The sequence below is a fragment of the Melozone crissalis genome, unplaced genomic scaffold (assembly GCF_028551555.1).
Source record: "Melozone crissalis strain CALT ecotype California unplaced genomic scaffold, PUWL_Pcris_2 ptg000033l_1, whole genome shotgun sequence".
Lineage (NCBI taxonomy): Eukaryota > Metazoa > Chordata > Aves > Passeriformes > Passerellidae > Melozone > Melozone crissalis.
This window is the reverse complement of record NW_026535811.1, coordinates 7,361,050-7,378,856: the sequence shown is the minus strand read 5'-3', so window position 1 is coordinate 7,378,856 and position 17,807 is coordinate 7,361,050. Positions and strand designations below refer to the sequence as shown.

The following is a 17,807-nucleotide window of genomic DNA, read 5'->3' as shown; positions in this document are numbered from 1 at the left end:
TTTACAAATGTGAGTAGAATTTAGATTTTAAATAAGTCTCTTCCAAAATAATTTATTTCATTGTAAGGTTAATAGAAAATTTCTGTTTAGACTTTACTCCTAAGAATATTTCACCGTGAATCTTCAAATTATTTTAGTGTAAGAAGTTGTGCTGTGCTTGAACAGAATATGTTTGAGAAGTTTATTGGGAATTGGGTACATTGTTTTGGACTCACAACACATTATATCTCAAACCAGTTTTAATTAGAGTATAGTTGATGTAAGCTGGTTTTGCTATATATTGGTCTTTAAATAGCTTTGAGATGAATTAGGTATTAAAATTGGCATCCAGGCACAACAGCAGTACAGCGGTGTTTTAAATACTGACTAATGATTTAGGCTGAGTTTCAGCTTTGTGTTTCAGTGCAGATTAATTAAAATATCAGTGTTCAATCAGTGCAGGAGTGGAGTATGTATACATCCAAATTCTGGTCCCAGGCACTCCATTGGCTAAAAGGTTCTTGCTAAAAGGTGCCCTAAATTTTGACTGTCATCAATAAAATTATTCTGAGCATTGATTTGGCTTCCAATCCTACTCCGGCCATGCATCAAGACAATAGTAAATCTAACTGCACAGCTCCCATTACTGCATGGAAAATACTGCAGCTGCGTGGTAAAACACTGACTTAATGTTCATTGATGCTGCTGGTTTGAATCTATTTTTAAAAAGTTGGCAGCTGGCTTGATGCTGCATCAGGTGGGGTCTGTCTGTAGGACCTGGAGCCTTGTCACATATTCATGTGACATCAAGGTGATGTGTTTGTGTCCACATCTGGAGCACATCTGTGCTGCAGGGTGACTCGGTGGCACTCAGATCCCTCACTGATGCAGCAAGTCAAGTCAGCAACCATGACTTGACTTGGCTGAGCTGGAGCATCCACTTGAGTCAATGCTTCTCGAGTCAACCAGTTTAAAGTATCACTGCTGTTATTTATTGACTAAATAGAGTGAAAGGATCTGTGCTGCCATCCCTCAGATCCAACATCCAAATGACCCACACTCCCATCCCTTCCCCCTTGAGCTCCCTCACCCCAGGGCAGGCCCCAGTGGACACACTGGGGGTGGGTTGGACAGGGAAAGGAAAGGAAGCCCAATCTGCTGTCCGTGCTCCCATTCTTTCCTCTGACCTTTTCTTTCCCCCTGTTTCTTTCCCTTTCCCTTCCCCTCGTCCTATCATTATCCCTGTACCAGTGCCTGCCTGTCCCTATCCCTGTCCCTATTCCTGTACCTGTCCCCGTCCCAATCCCTGTATTTGTCCCTGTCCCTACCCCTGTCCGTATCCCTATCCCTGTCCATCTCTGTATCCCCGGTCCCTATTCTTGTCTCTATCCCTATCTCTGGCCCTGTCTCCTATCCCTCTCAACTATCCCTATCCCTACCCTTGTCTCTATCCTCTGCCCCCTTTCTCTCCTTCTCCCTATCCCTATCCCTATCCCTATCCCTATCCCTACCCTTATCCCTATCCCTATCCCTATCCCTATCCCTATCCCTATCCCTATCCCTTATCCCTGTCCATCTCCTATCCTTATCTGCAGACCCTACCCCGTTATCTCTCCCCGCCCCTCCCTCCCCACTTTGTTGTGGCGGCCCCGGTGGCCGCAGGAGCCGTTCCGCGCACGCGCGGGGCCGCGAGACCCCCCGCACCCCCCACCCCCCCCCCGCCTCTCCCCCCCACCCCCAGCTCCATCCGGGCACCCGCGCGCGCGCGCCGAGGCCGTTTCACAACTTTCTGCCCCCCCCGCGCGGCGGATCCCGGCGCGGGCGCGCGCGCTCTGCCAGGAAATATAGTCCCTGGCCGGCCGTGGCTGCGGGCCCGGCCCCGCCGGAGCGGCCCGAGGGGGCCCCCGGGGGGCGGCGGGGCCAGCGCGGGGCGGGGCGGGGGCCAACGGGGCCAGCGGGGGGGGCCCGCGGGCGGGGGCGGCCGGGGAGGGGCCCCCCCAGATCGGCGGAAAGTGAGTGATGAGTCCGTGTCCCCAGCAAAGAGGCGAACAACTTGCCGTGCACGCCGAGTACTTGTGTCTGCCCGCTGTCCTGCCGCTTTCCCAGACGTATTGTTGTTCTTGGTGCCGCCACTCCTTTTCTTTTCATTTTTTATTTTACTTTATTTTTTTCCGTCTTTTATTTTTTCCTCTCTTTTTTTTTTTTTTGGTTATTTAAAAAAATTATTTTCTTCCATTTTCCCGCTGAGGGAGGGGTGGCTGGCTGGCGGGTCTGTTGCAAAAAGCGAGAGAGAAAAAAAAAAAACCAAAAAAGCCAAAAAAAAAAAAAAAAAAAAAAGAAAGAAAGAAAAAGAAAGGCAGGGAAAAAGAAAAGGCCAAACAAAACCAAACCAAAAACCAAACCAAACAAAAACAAAAAAAACAAACTTCACTCGGATCTGAAAGTGGCAGGAAAGTGCCTGGCAAGTTGCAGGGATGGAGCTACACAGCTTGCGGGAGGCGTTAAAAGTGGAAATCCCATGTCAGCAGGTAACAGAATGCAATGCTGAGGCACCGGCCGTGCCGAGCCGAGCCGAGCCGTGCCGGGCCGTGCCTGGCTCGGGCTCGCAGCACCGAGCGCGGTTGCATGTTCGGAGCGAGCCTCGGTGCCGCAGCGGCCCGGGGAGGGGGCGCGGGGGGCGCGGCGGGGAGGGACCCCCGGCTCCCCGCCGCAATGGCGAGCACTCCCACAAAGTACTTTGGCGGCTTCTTTGGCTGAGTTTTTTGTGTGTGTGGGTGCCGTGGAGACGCGGAGTCGACGCTGCAGTCGTGTGAGTGTGCGTGAGTGTGAGAGAGAGTGCGTGTGTGCATGTGCGTGTGTGTGTGTGTGTGTTGGAGAGATTAGGACGAGACTTGAATATTTATGAGCTTTGCTTGAAACTGACTCGCAGTGTTTACTTGCCTCTTTGTTCCTTACCCCCCTCCCTCCCCCGTCCACACACATACATACATTTAAAAAAATCCATTAAACTTGAAACAGTTTCTAATTCCTCCCTTTTTGCGGGGCGATTTTTTTTTTTTTAATAGAAACTAGTTGCACAGATGAAGCAAGATCCACAGGTAAATGCAGATCCTTTTTTTTTTTTTTTTTCTCTCTTCTTCAGTATTTTATCCCTGCCGTAATAAGCGCAGTTGTGCTGGGACAGCAGGATGAGAAACTTTATCAGTAAGAGATCTCATTTTGTAGTCTGCACTGAGCTTTCTTGCTAAGGAGGGTGTTTTGTGTGTGCATGCTTCTGTACGGCTTCGGTGGAATGGTTTTTGCCTTTGAACAATTTCTAGCTCGCAAGTTTATTCATCACGGGGTTAGTTTGCACTTTGCCTTTAATATGCGTCTTGTTGCCGTTTTTGCAGAACGGGGATCTTAAGAAACAAATCCATGAAAGGCAATCAAGAATAGCAGCTCTTAATGAGAAACAAGTAAGGAACAGATCGATTCAGTTGTGCTTGGTTTTTCTTCTTGTTTTTATGATGCACTATCTAAACATCCGAAAAGTGTCCGCGTTAGCTGAAAAATACTGGCGGCAGGGGATATAACATCCATTTTCTTTTGCATAGAGTCAGAAAATGCATGTTTTGATAATGAGGTCGGATTCTCTGATGTCTTGCTGGGGGAAAGAATTATTTCAGTACTAGCAGTAAAAAGATAAGCAGTAGTTAAAACGTAAGAAAAAAAAAAAGAGGCGTCCATTTTGAGTTGGTCGACATGTTTTAGGAATATGGAAAATTCTCCTGTCTTGGGCTACTTTGTGCACTTCTGTGTAATGTGCAGAGCAAGAGTTGGGAAGGAGGAGGCTGCAGCCCCGTTTGGAGCCATTTCTGTGTTTAATTACAAAACTGATTTTTATTGATCACTTTATTTCTTTTCTTTTCTTCTCTTTTTTTTTTTATTTTTTTTTCCCCTCCCCACTTGCCTTTCTCTTCCCTTGGTCTGATCTGACGTGTTGCCTTTTGATTCGAGTTCACTTAGGCACTTTCACTTTTTTCCTACCCCCTCCAAAAAAATACGAATAAAACCAGATTAACCCGCTTCAGCAGCCAGGGAGAGGGGGGAGGAAAAAAACCACCAAAAACGGAGGAGAGAAACAAAACAACCCAGGAACCTTCCCTCCTGCCTCCTCCCCTTCCCGCCCTTGCCAAAGTTTCTGTTTTTGTGCCGGTGACCCCTGGGCCGAGCGGGGCCCGCAAGGAAAGTTCAGCGGCGGGGGCTCCGGGGGGCTCAGCACCGCGGACAGCGCCGCTGCCCTCACGGCTTCCCGGCCCTTCTCCCGGCACTTCCAGGCGGGAAAAGCGCTTGGGAAAGCAGCGGGAGAGCTGCCGGCCCGAGCCTCCCCCGTGTCCAACTTTCCGGGTGGCCTTTGGGCTGCTGGGCTCCCCGCTCCGTGCCGGCCGAGCGCGGCCTCCGCCTTCAGCACCGCGCCCGGGGACAGCGCCCACAGCCGCCCTCAGCCGCCCCTGCCTCCCCCCTGCCTCCCTCACACCCTCCCGGCGAGAGGCGACACGTGTGCTGCTCCCCCGTCCTTCTTTTTTGTTTGTTTTTATTTGTTTGGCTTTCTTTTCTTTCCTTCCCCCCCCCCCCCCCCACCCTTTTTTTTTTTAATTGTGTTCTGTTTTGCTTTGCCGGAGTTGTGCTCAAAGTTGCCAAGTGCCTGCGTGCGGCGTGCCTGCGGGCCACGGCTGCACGCCACCCCTTTTTCTCCCATGTTTATTGTAATGAGAATTGGTCAGCACTCTCAGTTTGGTAGTGGAAGCTTCCATTTTGTGAGGAAGGGGTGTTGGTTGCTCCTAACATGGAGAAAAGTCTGCGGAGTTTGCCGATGGGGGATGGGGCCCCATTCATGCTGAACATTACCATTTTGATTGCTTTGATGCCGTTTTTGGAGGGGGGAGGGGAGAGAATGCCCTACTCAGCAGAGCACAAAGATGTTTAATCACTGTATAGAATCAAACCAGATAGTTTCTTTTAAAAAGCAAATCTGACACTACATGATGTGTAAGGGCTGTTAGTCCTTGTTGTGCAGTGTAAAACAGCAAATTGTTGACTCTAATACTCCTATATTTGGTAGAACCTTATTTTTTGTTGTTTTTGTTTTTTTTTTAAATAAGATAAAACCCTTTCCTGCATCTTTATGTACTATTTCTTAAATATCAAAATAGTTTTACTGTTCTAAGTGGGTGTTTGGAACATAGATTTGATCATTTCCCCCTATATTGCAGCAACTGTTTCAAGGCTGTTTAAATTTTTATGATCGTGGTAAATGAGAAGCTATTTATTATATGTCATGTTGGAATTTAGATAAGGCAGAGAGACACATTTGAAAATTCAGTTTGAACATTCTGATTCAGCTTGGGGAAAATGGTTTTTGCTACGCTTGCACAGCATATTTATGTATAATCCAAACTAACTAGTAAAAATACCTTGTATATTTATGACTTGCCATTCTCATAATCTTGTAAATAAATCTATAGACCATGAAATAATTAAACATAAAATACCTAAATTCTTTAAACAGCAAATTTGGCCTAGCAGGAAACGTCCTATTTTTAGGCAAAACTCTGGATTTCTTTTGCTGTTTTCAACATGCTGTGCAACAAGAGCTCATAATTAAGAGCCTGGCTGGTGCTGTGGTGTCCTTGTGCTCCAGGCTGCCACCTCCAGAGGTCTGCACTGAAATCCTTCTTAGGTCACAAGTGAAATGAGTTTGGAGGTCTTAGCTTGTGACCAGGTCACAAACCCATCGAGTAACGTTGCAGACTGCTATAATTATTAGCTGCTGCTTAGGAGTGGCTTGTAAATGAGCTCTATGTCCTTGAGGGTGTAGAGAAGGAGCAGTGAGACCCCTGAGACCACAGATGGGCTCAGGGTGGGGCTCTTTGGTGGTTTCATGCCCTTACTTTCATGGAAACACCAGTGTAAATTTAAATAGGCAGTTCAAGCAGTGAGGTTATTTTTACATATGTATTTACATTCCTTCCTCCTTTATCCCCCCAAAGATTTGTTTAGGCACAACTAATTCATAATTCAATAATGTATACCTTTGATTTTGTGTACACTGAATACAAAAGACCCTAAAATTGCCTTTCAATTTAACTGCACGTGTTAATGATGAAACAGTAAAACAAACAAACAAAACCCCCCATCTACACCTGTTCGGAACATAGCAGGAGTGAATGTTGTCTCCCAGTGCCCCCATTCATCACTTTCCATTGTAGATGGCTACAGTGGCATTTGTGGCAATGTGTACTTTTCTTGAAACTTACAAATGAAGACAAGAAAGACCTGAATGACAAACTCAACTTTTGAGGGAAATTTACAAAGTGGACTTGTATATGCAGCTGGATTTAAAGTTGCATCCCAATCAAGGATCCCTGGTTAGTCATTGATGTTTCCTTTATTTAGAATAGTTTTAATAGTTTTCAGTATGTGCAAATAAGTACTTAGAGCCATCATTTTCATTACTGGAAGGCAATAGTTTCAATCAGTTTTTAATTTGGCATCCAGCTCAGAAAGACAGCTTAGACTTCTGTCACAGGTACATCCCTCAGATGCTGTGGTTTTGATTAATTGTCATCACATTTGAGGATGGGTTACCTCTTCTTTAACAAGATATGATGTGTGAAGACTCCATTAGTTAGTCCAGTGGTTTTACACCTTCAGTCTACAGCACATGCAGAGCAGCAATAACATTTTTATCTGAATTGTCAAGCAACAAGCATTTATATGGAAATAAAAGAGCCATCATAAGAGCCAGCATTGGCCTGAATAGCACACCAGAACTGCTCTGCTGCATGTGTTTCTTGCTCTTTATGTCCTTAAAGAGTTGTTAAGGGTCTTTTAATTCTAGGAAGTTGTCTCTTATTAATTAATAGATCAGGATAAAAAAATTGCAAATCTTTAACCTTCATCGGAAGTTCCTTTTTCCTTGTTCCTCCTTACTGACATAATGTTAGGTGGCAAGCCAGGTCTTTAACAATGAACATGTGTGGGTCACTATATTTTTGACCATGATGAATTCAGACACCCTGTCCTGTAGCACAGTAATAAAAATATGCCTTCCTGAAAGACTTTATGCCATTCACTTGTGTGCTGCCTCATTTCTTTACCATAATTTACTATCTATGCAGAAAATCAGCATCAGTTTCAGGCAGACTTTCCCAGCCTGTGTTATTGCTGGTTATTTGGGGGTTTTTTGGGTAGTACACCTGAAATGAAATCACTGACTGTATTTTGCCTGTGGTGACCACCAGCAAAACCTGCTTGTGGAAAGTGTTAGACTTCTTAAATTGAAGTACAGTTCTTGTGCAAGTTGTTGGAGGTGGTTTGGCTCCAGATGTCTCATTGTGCTGATATTGTCTCTGTTTTGGGGAAGAGGAGGAAGTGGATTTTGGGTTTGTTGAAGTTCATGCTGCAAATGGCAGCATTGTTTACATGAGGTAAAGAGTAAATTATTGATATTGCCAGAGCTCAGTATTTCTTATGGCTGGGTTCTTTCAAGATTATTAAGGTAAAATAAGGGCTATAAGCTTCAGTGCAAACTCAGGTAAAATCTGAAAGGCATTTCCTGATGTCAAACTCTGACCCAAGGCATGCACAGCCCTCCCTGTTGCTGTGGCAAGAATTGCATCCATGTCTGGCTCTGGATGTCAGGGCAGGCAGGTGATGGGCTCCCAGGTGGAGCATTAAACTTTCCTATCACTGCACTGAGTCTGTAAACACACAGACAACAGGTATTAAATATGAGCTTGACTTTGCCATTCTTCTGTATAATGAGGTCCTGCTGACTTTGCTGGGAATCCTGGACAATTGCAGAATAAAATGAACTTGCTGGATCAGAGTAAAGATTCTGGATTGTAATTCAGAGAGCTCCAGCTCCCAGAAAGCTCCAGTTCTTTTTCTTGTTTTCCAAAATCAAGTGGCAATGTATTGTTTGTTTTGCCATCTATAGAAAGAGGGGAAAAAACTAGGGAAGGATTTACCTTCAGCTTCTTGGAGGAGAAACTTAGGAATGTAGTTTGCATAATGACAATCCTGGCATTCTGTTTGTGCTTTCAGTAGCAGCATACTGGGAGTCCCATGTCATATTGGAGAAAAAGGGTAATAAAGGACATTTTCATGGAGGAATGGAAATATGGCTTTCAGCCTGCCATCGGGTTGCCCTTAAAAAGATTCATGGAATTTACACATCTGTAACAAAAATTTCTACTGGAGGGGTTAGAACCCCATTTTGTTTGGTAGCTGCAATGGCATGGGAAATGCTATTTCATTCCAGCATTTTTCTTTGACTGTACACGTTTCTCTACTTGTACAGTGTATCACTTGGCAGGGCTAACTGCTGAAAAGAGAATGTTACATTCATTCTAACCATTTTAAAGAGTTCACTTTGATATTTTACTCACTTAAAACACCTGCTGTCAGAACAGTACAATTGATTTCAATTAACTTTGAATTTCTTCAATAAGATGACTCTTATAATAACTCCAGTAATCCCATGATGCCTCATTAGAGGAGCTGGCTATGATGATTATCCCTGTGATTTAGCAATTTTTTCCCTACAATGCCTTTGTCTATTTAGAAAAAGGAATTATGCCAACAATACCTTCTTCTTTCATTTCTGGTTTTACACTAAAGACACTTGCTACCTGTTACACACTAAAATATCTAATTTATGCTTGCAGCAAACAGGTATTTGTTCAGATGTGCGCAATACTTTAGTAGGGAGACTCTTTCAAAGTAACTTTAGTTCTTTGTAGGAACTCTGCCTCTTGGAGTTAGAATTTGTTTTAATTTTTCAGCAGACACTTGGGTAGCTGTGAAGTGTCTTCTAGAGGAGTCTTTGTCAGGAGCTCTGGTTTGAGGGAACCAAATCTCCACTGTTCATGCTGTGTGTGCCTCATCCAGAGCAGTGTCATGGCAGTTGTTTGAACCAGTTCATCTTCTCTCAGGATCTGGTGCACAGACTCCTTGGATCTGTGGAAGAAAAGGGGAATGTCTTCTTTCCATGGCATGATGCTAGAATGGTGGTTTTAAATAACATTTCCAATGGGATACTGCACCATACTGCACTTCTGCTATGCTCAAATAGAGAAAATCCCTTTTCATCTCATTGCAGATTTGATTTTCAAGTCGAAAGCATGAAGGCATATAAATGTTCATACAAAGTTACTTTTAACTTTTCCTTCTATGCCTTTCTCTTTGGGATCAAGGATATTATATGCTGTATTTTTGTACTTGATTATAAAATGATGCCTCCCCCTTCCCTCCGCCCCCAAAACAAAATCTGAAGCACCAACAACATTTTAAGCAATAAAGGATAGAAATTTGCAAAGACAAGACCATGGTAAATGGTGTATTTGTGGCCATAGTGGCAAGGATGGAAACTGGTACATGCAGAGGAGTTGGAGGTAAGGGAAGTATGAAAATAGGCTGCAAGTTTAATATAAGAACAAAGAGGAGCCAAAAAGAACCAGAATTGGACTAATTAAAATGCAAATTTGTCATTCTGCCATTAAAGTGGACAGTTATTTCAGTGTAATAGACTCATATTTGGTCTATCCAATCCTCATCACACACTTGTCTTATATGTCCGTATATACATATATTTTATATAATTTTTATTTTATTTTATTTTAAACTTAAGGTGGTACTACTTTTTTATTTGGAATTGTTCTTGAGTTAAAATGTACTTCATGAAAAATGTTTTCTCCCCCACTGCTCTCTTTTTTGAATCAGCTGCTTATTGTTATGCAGTAGCAATTTCCAGAGTGTCATATGAAATTGCTGATGTGGCTTAGTTCCTGCTCCAACCTGCAACTGCCAATAGTAAGGCTCTTTTGAAATCTAATATGTACCACAGGGCTTTTTGCACATGTACAGGCAGACCCTTCTGCTTAATAGACAGAGAACTAGGAAATAAGAGCATGTGTCTTCCTTTTTAACCCATAGAGAACTTAAATATATGTCCAAGTTTAAATTATAAAACAATCCTTTGACTGAATTAAAGTAAACCAGAGTATTGACTATAAGTGCAGCTGCAGTAAAATCAAAACAATAAGTACTTGAGAGCTCTGTAGATATGATGGGTGGTGTTAATTTAGGCTTTTGAGAGGCAATCTTATTTTCAGAGCTGTAATTCTGTTTTAAGAGCCTGGGTATTGAAGCTCTGGCCAGAGCAGTGTGTTCACCTGAAGGTTGGTCTGATTGCTTGTGTTTAATTGAGAGAAGCATGTAATTGGCCTTGAAACAGAAGTTAAGTCTATATTGCATATAAGTTATTTTTGTTTCCACATTAATTTAACTTGATCCTGTTGGTACTTTGTGATGTAGCTTCTGTATTATCTGGGGAGAAGGGAGTGGAATTGCCTTTCTGTGCAACTCAGCTATTGATGACAAATCTTATAAGGTTACAGAAAGTGAAATTGTATATTACATTTCAAATAATTGAGTCAAGTGAGAATCATTGATACTTTTGACATGCAGCAGAGATTAACCTACATTTTCTATAATGATCTGTTTTTCTAAAGTGCCTCAAATCAGCTAAGATTGCCTAAAGATTTATTGGTGAGTCAAAGCTTTTCTAAGAATGACGAAGAGAGAAGCTTCCATTCTCAGAAATGTACAGAGTGTCTCTGTGTATAAATTTGCTTCTGTGTCTGTGTGTGTGTGGGTGTGTGTGGTTGGGTGTGAGCATAAGGTCTTTCTCTTTGATATCATTCAGGCAGAAAGCCAATATGCGCATGTAAATGAGCCTGAAAATGTAATTAAAAATATATATACGTACTGGAGACTGCAGCACAGAATTTAGTGTGAGATGCAGGTTATAAAGTGACAAGTAACATTTCCTGTATAATCACTGATACTAACTCTCATCTGGGTTTTATGCATCTTGTGTGCTATTAAGTGCCAAACAGATAAATGCTGAAATTATTTCTTTAGCATCGTTTCACCACGATGACTGAAAGCAAAGTACATCTTGCCCATTCTCTTCCCTTCAACCAAAACAAAAGCCTGAGTACCCCTATCATCCAAGTGTTACTAGGAGGACTAAAAGTATTTTACATAAGGTCAGATAAAGACCTATTTGATAGCATATCTTTCCTGGCAATAAAATATTACAAAACAGACTTACTTGTGAATATATTAGATCAAGGAAATTCTCTAAATCATTAACACACATCTAGGAATTTGTGTACAGATGGAAAAAGAGAAAGATTGCCAGGGGAAAGGCATGAACAATTTTGTCCTTTATGTCAGTGTAGATAACAAAGGCTTGCATATAAAAGCCTATATGAGGCTTTTATAAACTCCAAACTTTAGGCAAGAAGCCAGTTTTCTTTGCTTGAAAGTATTTTCTGAAAGTTAGGTCAGAGTGCTGGGTGCAGAAGCTAATGTTTCTGCTCTCCTGCTTAGGGAGAAACTACTTGGAAAAGCATTTATTTTGCATTTAAAAATACAGGTGGAGTCCAGATGCATTTCTATCAACAGCTCTGCAGCCCATAAATATGTACAACCTAAACCAGTGCCTTATTTACATTATTTTATTAACATTCTTTGCTGAGTGGGCTTGAATGGAACACAATCTCTCATATAGAGGATCTAATTATAAACACAAGGGACAGAACCAAATAAGCAGTCTTTAAAGGGAAAAGAGTCTGGCAGCTTTGTTTAAAGTGTCCTTTAATGAACTTCTTTAGCAGCTTGTATCTTAGCAACACGTTTTATTACATACCAGTGCGGGAGAAGCAGTTTGCAGATGGAGTTGCACACAGTAATTTATTTCCCCCCTTTCCCCCCTTTTTTTTTCTCCTCTGTGGTGACTCAACTGGAATCTGCAGAGTAGCTTTTCTAACACTGATAGCTCACTGGAAATCCCTGATTGGTTCATTTGTATCTGTTCTGTTTTGTTGGTTGATGAAAAAGGCATTTATTATGGTAAATGCATACTGATTTTGCATGCTCTTAGAAATTCAGATATGACTGTTTTGAATGGGCATGGATTTAAATGGAAAACAACCCCAGCTTTTTCCAGAGCACTTTTTTCCATGGATGTGTTGCATTCAGCACTTGTCCTTGGTTGCACACACCAATGAGTTTCCAGATTTGGAGGTTATTTACTCCCCATGGAAAATGGAATTGTTTTAATTTCTCATCTTTCACCCCTTCAAAACTAATTGGAATATAGGAGTGACAGAAGTATTTGCAATCTTTTTTTTTTGTTTTCTTAGACAAAACCTGGCACTTAAACTGCAAATGTATTTTTTAAAACCTGCTGTTTCAGAAACCAATTGAAATTCTGCACTACTGTCCCTCCTTCAAATGACCTACAGGGCTGATCTTTGTTGAAAGAAATACTTTTTGTTCTCTCCTCTACTAATTCCAGAATAAGTTCTCCTCATATGTTTTGAGTGAAAAAGTGGGTAGCTTTTTTCAATAGGATCATTGGAGGAATGTGGTATTATTGAAGATGAGTATGAGCAATGCAATCCAGATTTCATTTCTTTCTTATAAATTAAAGGGGGAAAATGCCTTTAATGAGCAAACTAAATACTATTCAGCTAAATTTACATTTTCTACTGGCTAGGCAGGTGTAAGTCCAGAAATATATTTCCCTGGAGTTCACTGGAGTTACCCAAAGTTTGCACTGGTGTGATAAAAATCCGAATATTACCAGAGGGAGCAAAGCAGGTAGGAGGGGAGAGGGCAGATGAAGGCAGTCCAGAGTGTTGGGAGAACCCACAGAGGATGGAGATTGTTGGCTTAAAGATGCTGCTCTTGGGGATGGCTTCATTAAACTTCAGTTAAGAGCTAATATATTAGGGGTTGATATTAAAAAGACAAAACCTATCCATTTCATAAAGTCCATTGATATTTGCAAGTAGACAGGAGAAAGCTTTGAAAGAGATGAAATTGTTTCTCTGCTTAACAGTAGTGAAATATAAATGCATTTCCATTAACTGGCAAACTGTTATTTTTCTTGAGTGCTTAGTTCAAAAAACCCAGTTTCCTTTCACTCCAAAATATGGATGGATCTCTCCAGTTTTCAGGTTTCAGTACGTCAGGTGACAGCCTGCCTCTTGTCCCTTTTGGATCTGCAATATCTCAGCCTTAGCAGCAGTATGAAGGAGGGCTTTGAACTTTAAAAGCAGTAAGAGAGGTAAAGAATGGAGAGGTAAATGCAGTCCCACTCCCCTTAAACCATGATGATACTGGTTTTAAAATAAAAGGATGTCCTCAGCCAAAAGTGATTCAGTTGCCATCTGATTAATTTACTTTTTCTTTCACTGTTCAGCCCACTGTTAATTAACTTAATTTGGATTGAAAAAACTCTAATCTGGGGAATGCTCTAAAATCTTGCACATGATGGTAGTTTGAGCTGTCAAACAAGCTAAATGATGAAATTTGCAATATTGCTGGACAAAGGCTTGTATCTTTTTTTGTAGCTCTGGATCCCTAACAAAAGAGACCTGGAATAATTCATGTCCTGTCATAAGAAATAGTATTTATACCAGGTACAGCATTTGAAGACCATGTCTTAGGTTAATATTTTAATGTGATAGAGCTGGGAATGTTTAAGTGAGGTATAAAAACAAGAGTCTTAACATACAAAGAAATTGCCTTCAGAAATGTTGCAGTAAGAGAGAACAAAATGAAGAACCTCATTATTTTCTGAAACATTTAGGAATGAATAGGAACCTGTGTGTCAGATTGGCTAAAATAAATCAGCAAGATCCAGTGTTTCATTTTTCCTTCGATAGAGAAAAAAATACATCTTTTCTCCAGAAGCACAAACATTTCCAGAAACTTCTTTAACCCTCTGAGTGCTAGCCCTGTATCTCATTACAGAAGTACTTTTAGTAAAGGAAGCTTAAAGGAACTTCCATCCCCAGATGAAGCAAAGACTCATTTATAAACAATGAGGGCAGGAACAATAGAATGCTGAGTGCATTCTGCATGAATAATATAACTGAGGATTGTGAGAAGCCTGTGATTTCTGTGTGCCAAACTCAGTTTGGGAGTGCAGCATGATTTTTTTGACATTGGGGAGTCATCCCTTCTCCCTGCCATGTGTGTGTGCAAGCACACACACAGAGGCCTGGTACTGGTGATTAAAGAGGGAGTCAGCAGCTCCCAGCAATGGTGTAAATTCATAAAACTAGTGGAAATTGGGCTGAGATCTAGGCCAGCACTGAGCCTGAGGTAGGTGGAGCAAAGGTGAAAGACCTGGTTTAAGAACAGAGTCTGAGCTTCTGTCTGTATCCTTGGCTGGGAGCCCGTTTGCATTTGTGTGTTTTTAAGTCAGAGAGTTTATGAGGCCTTCAGCATGAATTCCTATTTCTCACATCTTTAGATATATATTTTTTTTTAAAATGAGACTATATCTGGATTTCAGGCCTTTTGGTTGAAAAACTTTGGCCATAGTTGATTCTATTATCTTTTTTCCCTCTTGCACTTTCTTAATAAAGTAATTCTCCTAAATATGCTGAAGTTTTTTGGGTCTGGGCCTGTCTTTATCCTGTGTGTATTTAGGTTTGGCTTAATGAGATTCTTTTCCAGGGTTCAGACCACAAGGTAATGCAAACAGTGAAGGCATAGTAGCTGACAGTTTCCCATACACAGTGGAAGAATAAAGTTCCCCCAAAACTCATCTTTGAGTGACTTTTCCTACTGTTACAAATACAGAGCAAGTAAGATGGCATTTTCCTGGCTTGGGCTGCCTGAGGTGGTCCATTTCACCCACTGTTATGAACTTGCTATCCTATTTTATAGAAAAATAAAAGAAAGATGTTCTTTCCAACCTGAGACAAGGTGTTCTTTCCAACCTAAGCCATTCTGTGTTTCTGTGGTTCTCTCAAAGTTGAGTTGTTGGGTTATTTTGCAGTTCAGTCCCTGGTTGCTGTCTGAAATTGCCTCCTATTAAACTGAGCGCTGCCAAATGATAATGATAGATTTTGTAAGATGATCCAATGTCCTGAAAGCTGGACTAATGTATTTTCTAAAGATCTTCCTACTGTGTGGCCCCTGTTAGTTCTACCAGTGTTAGCTGGGCAAAGTGGTATGCATCAGCTCTGTCTGTAATTACAATTTCTGATAGTCTTCTATTCTGCTTCACTGTTTGAAATAAAAAAAAGAAAAAAAAAGGAAAATGAGATCTTCATGTTAAGATTTTGTAGTTTCTTTGGGTTCAGTTGAGCTGTGTCTTTATACTTCTCAAAAATCTGGCCCAGGTGTACTTAAGTTTTCTTGCCATCCCAAAACTATGAAATTGGCCAATAACTCATGCAACATTTGTCTGGCTCTCCCAGGTTCTTGCTCTTTCATTAAGCTGGCTTCAGTTTAGGTTAGCATCAGCCACTGGTTTGCTGATAGACTTTCTCTAAAGTCTGTGGCTAAACCTTTAGATTTCAGTGTCAAAAAATAGCTTTAAAAATGTTATTCCAGAACAAAGTCTGAATAATAATGCTTAAAATTGCTACATATTTCCTTAATGATTCACTGTTCCTTGAAAAAGATCTTTTGATCATCAGATAGTTATGTATTCATCAGCTGGCCTGTTCCAACCTATCATATAAATACATGAAGTTTTCAAATTGCACAGTTCTCAGCAGACTAGGCATGTACAGAATCTGGCATTTATTAAAATGCAGTTTCTTGACATGACTAACTCAGCACTCCTGTAGTCTGTTGAGTTATTATCCACTGAAGGAATTTTACCTTCTCTGGTTAAGGATCCTCCCAAGAAATTACACTATTTTCAACATAAAAATCTTGAAATTGGAATTAGTGGATGCTGGAATTCTGTGAGAATTTGATTTGCTGTGATGAATGTGCAATGAATCAGCCTTAAACAAAAATAATTTGGTTGCTTTGCATGCTGTCCAGTGTTGTTCTGAGAGAACTGACTATTGTCTAAGAGCATCCCAAATGTATTTAGTGAAAATGGCTTGGAAGACAAAGTTGACACGGGGATTTATGTTTCAAGGGTCAGATTCTGCCAAACCCAAGGGTGTTGGCACAAACACCCTTCAGATTTTAAAGAGAAAAATCCCCTCCTCCTGGAAGAGGTGTACAATGTGTACAGAGATCAAAACACACAAAGAGCTTGAGAAAACAAATTTGAGGTGATATCTAGAGCAAAGGGATTAAAATTGAACTTGCAAGTTCTTTGTGAAAACAGCAGGGAGGTCTCAGTATTTTGATGAGAAATAGAGAGGTAGGTCAAAGTTTGAGATGGGAAGATGATTTTCTTTCCCAATTCCCGGCAAAGCAGAGGCTGTGGAGCTTCTGTGGAGGAGCTGCTGGCAGGCACACTGTGACTTTATGGATACTCACAACTGGAAGATGTCTGAGCAATCTCCTTTTCCCACATTTCCTTGTTTCCCAGGAGAAATGGGAGAGAATATTTTAAGATTAATTAGCTAATGATGATATGCAGGAATTCTCTTCTGCAAGTTTGATGCTAGAAGGAGTATTAAGATGAGGATTGATACTCCTGTGCACACTTTTCACTCTTTGTTTATTTGCTTGGAGTTGATACAGTCTTTCATAGAACAAGCTTTTCCTGAATGTGTACCCAGGAAATGTGCAGGAAGCTGAGTTTTAATGTGATTCAAATCAGTAATGTCAAAATGTCAATCAGTAATATCAAATCAGTAGTTGTCAGAATGCTGTGCATTTTTATTTCTCAAGGCTAATATACTACATCTATTTTTAATTACCAGCTGTAACTGGAAGTGTGATTGATTTTCCTTTACTGGAATGTCATTACTAGCATTTCTGTATTCAGTGTTCCATGTGTGTGGACAACTGTTAAAATTTTGAATAACAAAATTTAGAATGATGATGTCCCACCTCAAAGTGGTAATTTCAAGCTCAATAACTTCAACATTGAAATATTTTAATTCCCAGAATAGATGCATCATTTTTCTTCCCTCACTTGTGTTCCAGGAGGTATATGATAAACCTGATATAGCAAAATACACGAGGGAACCTCTCTTTCTATTTGTTTATGTAGGTGGATCCACCTTAGCTGGGGTAGGAGGAAAATACAAAGCACTGAGATGGTGGCATCAAATGCTGTCACTTCCTTAGGACTAAGATGTTCAGTTTCTAATATGGACACTGTACTCATCCCAAGGGCTCATCCCTAGGCTGATCCCAAGGACTGAATGGCTGTTTCTATGTGCTCCACAAGTGTGCTCTGCTCCTGAGTTTAACCCCAACAGAAACCACCTGGTCCACTCCTGAATTACTTTGCACTGTAAAACAAAGTACAAGATCTACAGGGTGATCTGCTTGAGAAATGAGCTCCTGACTTGGAAGCAGTGTTTAATGTGGATTTACCCAATATGTGTTCCTTGCTGGTGGGTTCCTCTGACACTTAAAACAGCACTGCTCATCTCTGGCCCTTCTGTCTTTATAATGATATCCCAGGCTATGAATGGAGGGGAGGGAGGAAGGCAGTTTCCCTGCTTGTGAGCATGGGTGCCTCAAGTGCTTTCCTCTCTATTCTGCATAATGAGGATGAAGAACCAACCCCTATTATCTTTTCTCACGTTATTTTGAGGGCTGGAAATATTTTATATCCCTAAGATCTGGGCCATTTCAGGTCTTATGGAATTCTGGAATCCTACTTAAAGCTTTTGTTTTCTTTTTTCAGATGTAAAACTTACATCCCTTTATGGGTGGAAACAGGGTCCCTTAAGGCTGGAGTCTCTTCCATGACATTATAGTATTTTGGGTTGCAGTCTGCACTTAATTTGTGTGTTAACAGAACTTCATGTCCATTGATTTTG

The 17,807-nt window shown here is 41.3% G+C and overlaps 1 protein-coding gene across 5 annotated transcripts in view; it reads left to right on the top strand.

Moving 5' to 3' along the window:
• The first annotated feature begins 2,346 nt into the window (after positions 1–2,346).
• The window catches only part of PHF21B (PHD finger protein 21B), a 132,975-nt gene continuing 117,514 nt past the window's right edge, over positions 2,347–17,807 (top strand). Inside the window, exons 1-3 of one of the 5 annotated variants that reach the window (XM_054282086.1) lie at positions 2,347–2,507; positions 3,045–3,077; positions 3,372–3,437. In XM_054282086.1, coding sequence (XP_054138061.1) covers positions 2,454–2,507; positions 3,045–3,077; positions 3,372–3,437 — 153 coding nt within the window. In that variant the 5' untranslated portion in view covers positions 2,347–2,453. Of the gene's footprint in view, positions 2,508–2,903; positions 3,078–3,371; positions 3,438–17,807 lie in introns of those variants that run through there. The other 4 variants (XM_054282082.1, XM_054282083.1, XM_054282084.1 and 1 more) reach the window with 4 other exon arrangements.